This window comes from Miscanthus floridulus, chromosome 7 (genome assembly GCF_019320115.1).
Source record: "Miscanthus floridulus cultivar M001 chromosome 7, ASM1932011v1, whole genome shotgun sequence".
Taxonomy (NCBI): Eukaryota; Viridiplantae; Streptophyta; class Magnoliopsida; order Poales; family Poaceae; genus Miscanthus; species Miscanthus floridulus.
The window spans coordinates 120,041,458-120,052,253 of NC_089586.1; the positions used below are offsets into that span (position 1 = coordinate 120,041,458).

Consider the following 10,796-nt stretch of genomic DNA (forward strand, 5'->3'; position numbering starts at 1 on the left):
TTGGCGATTGTCTCCGGCTCTGATCATGGCGATTGTGAGGGGTTCTTGATCTTTTACCGGCGAAGAGCCAAAATGTACTCTAGTAAATTACTCGTGACTTGTGTGATCCTCATCTTGTGTTGGTTGTGCGGCACCCTATTGAGGGTTTGACGTGTGATGCCAATTAGCGCGTGAACCTCCAAGTGAGTGAATCGCCACAACGAGGACTAGCTTGCTGGCAAGCAAGTGAACCTCGGTAAAAAATCATTGGGTCATCATTTGATTCCGAGGTGATTGTTCTTCATTGGTATTCATTCTTGTGATTGATTGGTTCAATCCTCGATTTGGCGGTATAACCATCTTGCTTTCTCTCTTTATATTACCGTAAACTAGTTGTCAAACTTTTTAGTGTTGCTAGTCGTGAGAGATTTTTAATTTGGTTAGTGTAGCTCTTTAGTTAGTCTTTGAGAGCACACTAACTTAGTGTAGTGATATAACCATTGTGTGGATAGAGACTATAGAAACTAGAATTATGGTAGATGGCTTGTATTTTTTAGTAGGCTAGCGCAACACTCGCTTCGTCTTATTTTTGTCTAACCGATCTGTTAAGTGTTGTTGTAAAATTTTTTAATAGACTATTCACCCCTAGCCATTAGGACCTTTCAAGAGAGGGAAGAGATCTACCCCCTTGGTCCCTGAGAGAGCGTTATTCTCATCTTCGGAGAAGTCAAACATTTTTAATTTTGACCAAATATACGTAAGAAAGTATTAATATTTATGATTATTATTAGATAAATCGTTGAATATATTGTAAACTTATCTAGAGATATAAATATTGTTAATTTTTTTCTGTAAATATAGTAAAAAAGGATTCTGTCTACTATACAACTATGTGTTTTATGCAGTTTCAACACATGAATTTTTTTGTACCATAGGATTAAGATCAACAACCTCCACCATTCTTCTATCTCCAGCCTCCACAGATCACAGATCACATATCATAATTTTTTTCTATGGAAGGATAAATCACAGATCCGCCGCCACCGCCACCACCACCGCCACTGCCATGGTCGGCGCGGGCGCGGGTGCCGGGGCGAGCTCGCCGGTCGCCGACGCCGGCGCCGGTGGTCACCGGTGAGAAAGAGAGGGAGAGAGATAAAAAAATCTATGTGTTTTTTTATGCTAAAACACATATGTGTTGTATATCATTTCTGAAAAAAAAATTGATGTGCCCACACTTTTTTAAACCAAAAAGTATCCATGGTAGATCATCATATTCCTATTGAGGCCGACAAGACGTTAGGCTGTCTTCAACAAGAGATCCATTGTGGAACCCAAACCTAAAATAGATCTCCAACATAATATCTATAGTCTCCAACAGAGCATATATATGGAAGATCTATTTTAGATGTCAGGAGAGACATAACCTAAATACGGGGATCTCTCTTCTGAAGACCTATTTACAGAAAAAGTTGTTTTTTTTAGTCTTGTGGTTGGAAAAGACAAAAATAAGTATTAAACCTTTTGCTTGTAAATAAGGAATGAATCTTATATTTATATTTTAGGTGACGGGTGTGGGAGACGGTCTTTAGACCCCGTATAGGAGTCGAGGACGAAAAGCTGAATAGGTTTCGGGTCACCCGGAATCGGTAACGCAACTACCCGTCCTCACCACTCGCGCCGTCTCCCTCGCTTCGCAGGTCCGTGCGCTCTTCCTCGTCGTCCTTCCATCCTCATCTAGGGTTTATTCCTCTCGGCCACGCTTTCAGAAACAATCCGTTGATTGCTATTCGATAGATTGTACAAAGGAAACACATGGATCTAGCTTGATTTGTATCGAATTCAGCGCAACTGATCGTGGGGATTCGATTCTCCCTCGTTCTGATCAGCCATGGTGAAGAGGCTTAGGCGCAAGGGCGACGCCTCCTCCGCGCCGCTGCCCAAGGCCGCCGCCCCTGGGTTGACCAAGCCCGACAAGTTCAAGAAGAAGGGGGTCAAAACCGCGGGCATCTCTGAGGCGTCTGCTTCGGCGCAGACACCCGCCCCGAAACCAGTCAAGACTAGTCCGGCGGCCGCCGCCGCCGCAGAGACTGCAGATGACCGGGTCGCGCAGAGCAAAACGGAGAATAGGAAGGAGACGATGAAGGGGAGAGAGAAGAAGGGAGAGGGGGCCAGTGACGGGGTCGCCCAGAGCAAGACGGAGGGGGAGGCAGAAGAGAGGACGACGAGTAGGAAGGAGATGATGAAGGGGAGGGAAGAGGAGCGTGTGAAGAGGGAAGCGAAGAGAAGGAAGACGACGGGGAAGGAAAAGGAGGAGGAAGAAAGTGGTTTGGGATTCATATTCATGTGCAGTGCGAGGACGAAGCCAGAGTGCTACCGGAACGGTGTGTTTGGCCTGCCCAGGGGGAAGATGGATGTGGTGGAGAAGATCTGGCCAGGGGCGAAGCTGTTCCTGTATGATTTTGACCTCAAGCTAATGTATGGGGTGTACAAGGCAGATACAAGGGGAGGATTGGATCTTGTGCGACATGCCTTTGACGGGAAATTCCCTGCACAGGTAATTCTTGTATCTTATTGTTTGCTTTGCTTGTACGGTAAACTTAGTCCTGCAATACAGCTCAGTCAGTTTTACAAAGTTAATGAAATAGTACAGTGAAATACCAAGGTGGTGAGGACACATGTTGTAGGTTTATGACTGTTGTCATCCATAGGAGTATATGACAAAATAGTTTATCAGTTTATTTGCTCAATGGCTCACTGCTATAGTGTTCATGGTCACGTCATTCAAGGGACATAACTTAATTTCATCTTTAAACTAGGAATGTCTTGTTTTTAATACATGTGTAGCCTTTGGCAGACTTTTTTTTCCTGTCGTATCAAGTGCCCTTATCTGAACTAATGATCATACTTGCATTGCCATGAAAGTGGATTGGAGGAAGGTTTGCTACTGTGTTTTTCAGGTTCTGAACACATATGGGTTGTTAGCCTTAAGAAACTGTACTAGCCAGTGTCCCCATCCTCTCAAAAAAGGGAAAACAACAACAACAACATATCATTCATCATACTGTGCCTTGCACACTCTTATTTGTCCGGCTCTGTTTTTTTTCTCTCACTTTGGGTGGAAACCGGTCTGAGAAATCAGCAAGCATTTGAATGCCTCTATTTATATGTCTTGCCCTTAATCAGCAAGCATTTGAATGTCTCTATTTATATGTGTTCCCTTCAAATATTATAACTAATATATACATTTGTTAACAGTCAACAATGTGGGATTCATGGAACAAAAATACAATTTCGTAAAATGTTTTTTACCACCTTAGATTAGATGTATGCTGCCCGACTTGCCTAGAAAATATTTTTTTGAATGCTACTAAAATTGTCTAGATATTCTAGAGAGCAGGGATTGTTTTTCCTCATGGTTTTGATGATAACTAGCGGTACACCCTCCTATGAAAGCCATTAACAAGGAACATCCCCCCTCCTCGGCGCTTCACGTTGAGCCAAGGTTGGTTCTTTAGCTGCTTGGCCTAGTGCAAATGCCATATCCTAAATCCATGCTCAAGATTTAAACCCCAAACATATGCCATACCTCATATAAATATGTTTACATCAATTGATTCACAAAATTATGTTTGCTTTAATGATCATTTAATTCCTCATCACCCAAAATATCCCTATGGTTTTACCATCTCTATTGTTGTTCAATTTATCCAGATATCTGCTTTTATAGCTTCTATGACTACCTTGCACAATACTTTTTGCTAGACTAATGAGGGCGGAAGGATGATTTGGTGAGTTAATTAAGGCACTTTGTGTTAACCTAGTATAGGAAGGTGGTGATTGTTGTTATTTTGGTTTGGCCTCCCATTATCATGCAACCTTTGCTTTTCTAGCCATTAAATGGATTTTTAATTGTAGATGGATGGCTAACCAAAGTGGATGATGTTTGAATGGTGACATTGTTATCGCTTAACTAACTAACTTGTGTCCTTGATGTAGGTTAAATTTAGCGTTGACATGGATTGCCTTCCTATTCCTGAGAGTAGTTTCAAGAATGCCATTAAGGAGAACTACACCTCAAAAGGCAGGTTCAGCCAAGAGCTCAACTCTAAACAAGTGAGTCATGGGGAATGTTCTATATTGCAATGTTGTATATACAAAATAAAAGGCACAAAATTTTGTTTCATGCTTTAAGTCATGGCACTATCTTGTAGGTTCAAAGACTATTGGCAATGTTCAAGCCTATTGGCCTTTCTCAGCCAGCTCCACAACATATCGAGGAAGTGCGACGATCACGTATCGTTGAAGATATTCGAAAACCGAGTGATTATGAAGAAAGAAGACGATTGCAATATATTGAAGAAAGGGGTGCACCTATTAATGTCCATGCACATCCTCTTGCAGATCAGTACAAGATAACACGATCATTACATCCTCCACTTCTTGACGAGCCTCGACGTGGTGTGGTGCTAGATCCTTATCACATGCAAGAGCCTCAACATGTTCCTCTTAATTACTATCACCAAGTGGCTACTAGGTCTCCATACCATCAACCTCATATGGATATTATGCATGAAAGGTAGTCTTTTAACTGTAATCTGATTTCTTAATTTGGGTGCTTGGTCAGGTTATGCAAATGTTAATCCTTTTTCCGAAATGATCTAGCTTATTGAGGGCTTCTATTTAAATGCCTGACTCATTTATATCTACTTGGCGACGTTAGGCTCTTTTTTTGAGCTTGAAGCCACAAAATAATTAGACTCCTCTAGAGGAGTTGAGCTATTTGGGTTTCTCATCGGAATAGGAGTGAAACAGATTTTGTCTAGAGATTACTTTCCTTTATTTGCTATATGTATCTTTTGAACTATACTCTCATGCCAACCATAGAAATACTTGCCTTGCCTCTGCTAGTATTCCATTACATTGCCTTTTCTTTCTTGTTTTCTCTTTTGCAGTTCAACTATGTCGACAACCATGTTCAATCATTGCCTTTTGATTTGTCATTAGGAAAGCCAAGCTCACTCACTTATTGGCTTGCAATTAGCTAACATGTAAACCATATGTGTATTTTGATTGCTCATCAATGGTTACATTTTTTTTTTGTGTGTGTGTGTGTAAGTAATGGTTACATGTTTGGGATGAAGAAAAAGGAGTTGGGTATTTTATCGTTGGTCAGTCTGTTTTGTAGCAAGAATGAACAAAATAGGCAAAAGAGATTTTCCCTATGCTTTGGCCAAAGCTTGCCAAACAATTGTAGCGTGGCAGCCGATTCAATTGAGGTGTTGGCTGTGTGTTAGTTCAGCTTGATCCTTAACATGCTTAATGGAAGTGTGCATGAAAGGAAGCTTTGAATATGGTCTGTATTTTAGCTTCCAGTTTGAAAATATGTTGGAAATTTGTTTCAGTCGGTATGTAAATCTGGAATACTGTTGTTGCACTATTAAATGATCCTTGTAGAGGTAGTGATTCTGCAACTACCGACTATGCAACAATCCAAAGTTCCATTATACAACATAATTTAATAATCAGTGATTCAGTGTCATTTGCTATGCAAGAGATTAAAATATCAGGAATGAAACCTTAATAGCATTGTGTATTGTTGGTTGTCATATACTCCCTCCATTCCAAATTGTAGGACGCTTTGACTTTTTTTATACATCGATTTTGCTATGTATCTAGACATATGGTATATATAGATACATAGCAAAATTGACATACCAAAAAAGTCAAAGCATCTTATGATTTGGAACAGAGACAGTATTTCAGAAATATAAGAAAAGAAAAGAAGGTTTCACATGCAGAGTTTGGTGTTGAACTAAGTGCTTTAGATTTTATTTTTTGTATACTGTTCTTACCTTACCTGTCTATTTTTCAGTGGGCATCCCATAGCCATTTTAGTTTCTGTTATACTTGGTTTACTTTGTAAGTTTTGTTGCTAGCTTGTAGGTGATATTTTTGTTTGAATTCAATGTTTTTATGGAGAGTCCATTTTTCCTCACAAAGTTGTATTTCTATTATCTTTTATGAAAATATTCAAATTCTTGAACTTCACTGTTGTTTCCAGAACTGCAGCTGAGGCAACTGTTAGGGATCCACTTCTGGTAAGAGATCACCGAGCACTGTCAGGAGAGCTTGCTGCGCGGTCTGAACGCGTGGATGAGCTGTATCGTTCCTACAAACTCTCTACACGCGCAATGGACTTCAATCCGGGAGCATCCTACCAAACTACTTATGAGCGCCCGACTAGTGTTTATGGTGAAGGCATTCAGAGGCCAGTTTTGACAAGGGTTAATGGCCCTAGTGTGCCTGTGTCCACCCATTATTCCTTTGCTGGCCCACCCGGATATTGATGATCACCCAGATGCATGCACTCAAATCGGCCCCAGCCATTTTACCAGTTAATGTAGGCAATGGCTTCTTGTACACCGATGGAAGACAGGATAGAACCTGATGATAGTAGCTTTGCAGTTTATCCATCGCCTTTGGTTTCTTTTGCAAGATAAATGTATGAAATGAAATGTGGACCTCGTTGGACCCAAGTAAGCGATGAGTGTCTTTGTGTCGATCTGCAGCAGAACTCTTGCAGAAATTGGTTTTTGCGTTGGTTGCCTTGCCAGAAGTTTTCACCTCGTCTTTGTGAATCTGGATGCAGTTACTTATCGCACCAGTGGATCATAAGATCGTTCGGTCCCTTTCCCATCATGACCTGTTTTGTTAACCATGGTGGCTGCTTGGCCTAGAAAAAAAGGTCGGTCGACGTGAACTTCAGAAGCTTGTCCTGCAGATAGGATGTTTTACAAGCAAAACATAAAAAAATGGCCAAGTCCAGGTCAGTTTTTGCTTGAAGTTTTGCGGATAGACTGTTGCATGTGTTGGTCCAGTTATCTCACTGGCTAGTGCAGTAGTTTTCCCCTTTGCCATAAGCAAACGTTGCACGTTGGTGCGTTGCGTGATGCCAGGCCACCCGGATAGCATCAGCATAAACTGCAGCTCCGGCCGGCTCAAGATGGGGTGCTAAAAAAAATCCGGAAACGAACGTTGGTCGAGGCATCAAGCAGGAACCTCCAGACGTTAACATCACAAGGTCTCGTCAGCTCACACGCACACATGGTTGCCGATTGCCGTTGCGATTCTGGAAGGCGTTGTTAAGCCAGACGAAATGTCAGACACAGGTCTTCTTCTGGGAAAATCCTCCTCTTAAAAAAAACGTGCCATCGGTCGCGAAAAAAGTCTTCTTCTGGAAAAAAGAAATCTAGTTACTGAGAATGAGGGGAAAAAAAACCCGGTGATGGTAGGTACCATCAGACTTCGTTGTCTGTAAAAGATGTGGCCGTCCGTTGCTGATAATCAGACGGCCAGGAGGCTAGGCCGGCCAATCTACGCTACCCGGTGGTGTCCTCACCACAGAAGGGCCGCCGCCTGTGCGGTGGCCAGCATCGCCCGGCCGGGTTCGTCGGGAAGCGACCGAACCCCTCCTTCGCGTTGGAACCAACACCCGCCCCCAACCTCGTTCTGACCGACGGCGACCGCCGCGCCGCGCCACGCCACCGCTATATATACATCTCCCCCTCCCTTGCCCGCCGCGGCCACCAACCTCGCCAGGGAAATCCGACTCCGGTTCCTCCTCCTCCCTCCGCCTCTCCCGCAGTCGGAGAGATCCGGGTTGGCCAGCCCGGTAATCCATCCCTCGCGCTCGTGCCGCCGTAATTTCGCCTCCTAACCCGACCGCCGGGAGCCACAGCAACGCCGGAGGCGGTGGAGGGGGGACGATGGGGATCGGGGCGGTGTCGGACGAGCTGCTGGGCACGTTCGTGCCGATCGCCGTGTACTGGCTCTACTCGGGGCTCTACGTCGCGCTGGACGGGGTGGGGCGGCTCGACGGATACCGGCTGCACACCAGGGAGGAGGCCGCCACGAAGAACGTCGTCTCCAAGGCTGCCGTCGTGAGGGGCGTTCTCCTCCAGCAGGTCTTCCAGGTCGCCGTCGCGCTCACCCTCTTTGCGGTAATCTTCTCCTCCTCGGCGCCATCTGTTCCTTTGTCTGTACCACGGAATTCCAGGATCGTTTTAGTTGGTTTTAGATGAGCCCCGTGCTTAATAGGTGCTTCCTTTGGGCGTTATCATTCTGTGCAACGAAGCAAACTTGATGTTTTTAATTGCACAGGAAATGATCGATCGAGACAACACACCTTATAAGTCTGAAGCACAAATTGGTTTACAAGCCTCCTGGATTGTATTTGCATCCCATTACTGCATATAGCTCAACAGCCTTCGTATTTCCTTCTAGACTTTGTTCCTGAGCATCTATCCTAACCAATGAAGTATAAAGCAAAGTGAAGCAAACCAGATCATGTTTTTAAAGAAAGTCATCAGTTTTGGTTATTGAAGACTTTCGGTGATTCTTAGCAAACATGTCTTACTTACATGCTTTGAGGATTTGAAAGCTGAACATAACATTCAATACACATGTAGCTAGTGAAGTGGATTAAAATCCTTGTGTCAGTATCAGGCCCGGTCCTGTCAAATCGGTGACCTGGAGCTGAGCCATAAAGATGGGCCCTCTAATATAGCTATAATATATACCGTCTCTACCATTGTATCAACTCTTCTATGCATTTCTTCATTTCTCTTCTCTCACTGCCAAATGTTTGCTTTCAAGAAACATGAGGCCACTGAAATTTTAGAACAATTAGCAAGTAATTTACCAAAATTATGCCGTGCTAGATTCAACTTTAAAATCAACAGAGTTAGTACATTACCTAGTTGAGAAATTGAGATAACAATTATTCACTAAATAGTGTAAGGTCACACACTGCCCTAGCTGCAGCGTGTGCACAAGCGTCTCAAATCTTGTGTTCCAAAGAATAGAAATTGAAGGAAAAAGCAAATTAAACATTGATTAAATATATGAAATTGAGATCAACAAAAGGATTAGGAGCGATTGGGCAAACATACGTACCTGAATGGGAAGTCTGAAACACCTCACGTATGGACTCGTCACTCGCGTCGTCCGGAATCACGTGGCTGCGGCTGGCTGTCAGCGAGGTCAGCTGTCAGCGAGGTGGCGACTCGCGACGAGGCCGCATGGAGCGGCGAGGTTGCGGCGACGGCGAGGGCGCAACGATGCGGCTTCACGGACACTGGATGTAGCGGACGGCTTCAGGCTTCCCTTCTCAGGCTTCCGTTCTCACGCACGGAGTTGGGCCCCTTTGGTTCGAGGGCCCAGTGCAGGGGCACAGCTCGAACCCCCCCAGGGCCGGGCCTGGTCAGTATAGCGGGTGGTTGCTGGGTTAACCATGTTGATTCTGATTGGAATAAAACTAAGAATTTGAATATAAATCAATATAGGTTCATGAGAATTCACTGATCTAGGGGATATCTAGTTCTATGATCAGTCTTGATTTTGGAACCAGCTTGACATCATAATGTTTCTTTTGGGTTCCTAAAAAATGGTTCATCAGTGAATTGTTCGATACACATCATCTATGTAGATAGGTTTGTTAACATGCTGACATTTTCCTTCACAAACAGGTTATTGGTGATGAGAGTGGTATTGGACAGAAGCAACCTCCTGCTCTTGTAATAGTGTTGCAGTTTATAACTGCAATGGTTGTTATGGACACATGGCAGTACTTCATGCACAGATACATGCACATTAACAAGTTCCTGTATAAACACATCCATTCCAAGCACCACACTCTTGTAGTCCCTTATTCCTTTGGAGCTCTATACAACCACCCTCTTGAGGGCCTTATTTTGGACACCATTGGTGGTGCACTCTCATTCCTTGTTTCTGGTATGACTCCACGGACATCCATATTCTTTTTCTCCTTTGCAACCATCAAAACTGTGGATGATCATTGTGGGCTGTGGCTTCCTGGTAACATCCTCCAGGCGCTGTTCAGCAATAACAGTGCTTATCATGACATTCACCATCAGCTCTATGGTAACAAGTACAACTTTTCACAACCCTTCTTTGTGATGTGGGACAAGATACTCGGAACTTACATGCCCTACTCTATTGAACAACGAAAAGGAGGGGTCGAATCAAAACCAGCTAAACTCGACTGAGCTGAGGATACCAAGACTGATTAGTACATGCATGCATAGTTTCTGATTCTTGTTTTGACTTGTCCAATACTCTCATGCTTTGTGGTACTGCTGACTGCACAAATGATGTAAAACTCACCGTGTTTCATAACTTCATATAGTGAGGCTGTTTTTGTTCTCTACTTTTTTTGGGGGGGTTTGTTTTTTGGGTGTTCTATCTTGTAACAAGATACAGTGAGTAAAGTATTGTAATGTACCAAAGAATACTCAACACACTTGATTTGTGTCCTGTGGATTGATCTATTCTTCCATCCGTCATGTTGTTAACAAAGAAAGTTGATATTAGCACATGGCACTTCATATAGCCTTTGCTCATTCCTCCTTTATTTACTTGTGCTTCCGTCCGTCCTGTTGTTAACAAAGAAAGTTGATATTGGCACATCCGCACATGACACTTCATATAGCCTTTGCTCATCCCTTCTTTACTTGTGGTGCATTTGATCGTTGATTTGCTAATTGACCTCGATTTGCTAATTGACCTCTGCAGATTATTGCGTTCTATTGGTTTGCTTTAATTTAGTCTTCTGAAGGTTTTTTGTCAGGTTATGACTTATGTCGCTGCCGCAGGTTTGATATACACAGAATTTTCCATTGTCAGGTTGTGACTTATGTCGCTGCCGGAGGTTTGATATACACTTGAATTTTCCATTAAAAGCAACTGGCAAGAAGTTTGTGGGGGCTGGGGGCATTGTACTAATATTAATAGCG

General features: G+C 43.3%; 1 protein-coding gene and 1 pseudogene across 2 annotated transcripts; both read left to right on the forward strand.

Annotated features, from left to right (window-relative positions):
• Window positions 1–1,581: 1,581 nt before the first annotated feature.
• On the forward strand, window positions 1,582–6,556 carry LOC136467745 (uncharacterized). Of its 2 annotated transcripts, none has more exons than XM_066466521.1 (5): window positions 1,582–1,679; window positions 1,869–2,536; window positions 3,979–4,095; window positions 4,194–4,558; window positions 6,044–6,556. In XM_066466521.1, exons 2-5 carry the CDS (start codon window positions 1,871–1,873, stop codon window positions 6,327–6,329), a joined length of 1,434 nt encoding a protein of 477 aa, XP_066322618.1. In that variant the 5' UTR covers window positions 1,582–1,679; window positions 1,869–1,870; the 3' UTR covers window positions 6,330–6,556. The 2 variants fall into 2 exon arrangements, with proteins under 2 accessions (XP_066322618.1, XP_066322617.1); XM_066466520.1 differs by having other exon boundaries at window positions 1,603–1,679; window positions 1,777–2,536.
• Window positions 6,557–6,968: 412 nt separating this feature from the next.
• Window positions 6,969–10,376, forward strand: LOC136467746 (sphinganine C4-monooxygenase 1-like; annotated as a pseudogene).
• Window positions 10,377–10,796: the final 420 nt, after the last annotated feature.

Excerpts from the sequence above, each read along its gene's own strand:
- LOC136467745 (XM_066466521.1), top strand. The coding sequence starts at position 1,871 with ATGGTGAAGAGGCTTAGGCGCAAGGGCGACGCCTCCTCCGCGCCGCTG. Across the intron at positions 4,096-4,193 it reads AAGAGCTCAACTCTAAACAA|GTTCAAAGACTATTGGCAAT; the intron begins GTGAGTCATGGG and ends ACTATCTTGTAG. Across the intron at positions 4,559-6,043 it reads ATGGATATTATGCATGAAAG|AACTGCAGCTGAGGCAACTG; the intron begins GTAGTCTTTTAA and ends TGTTGTTTCCAG.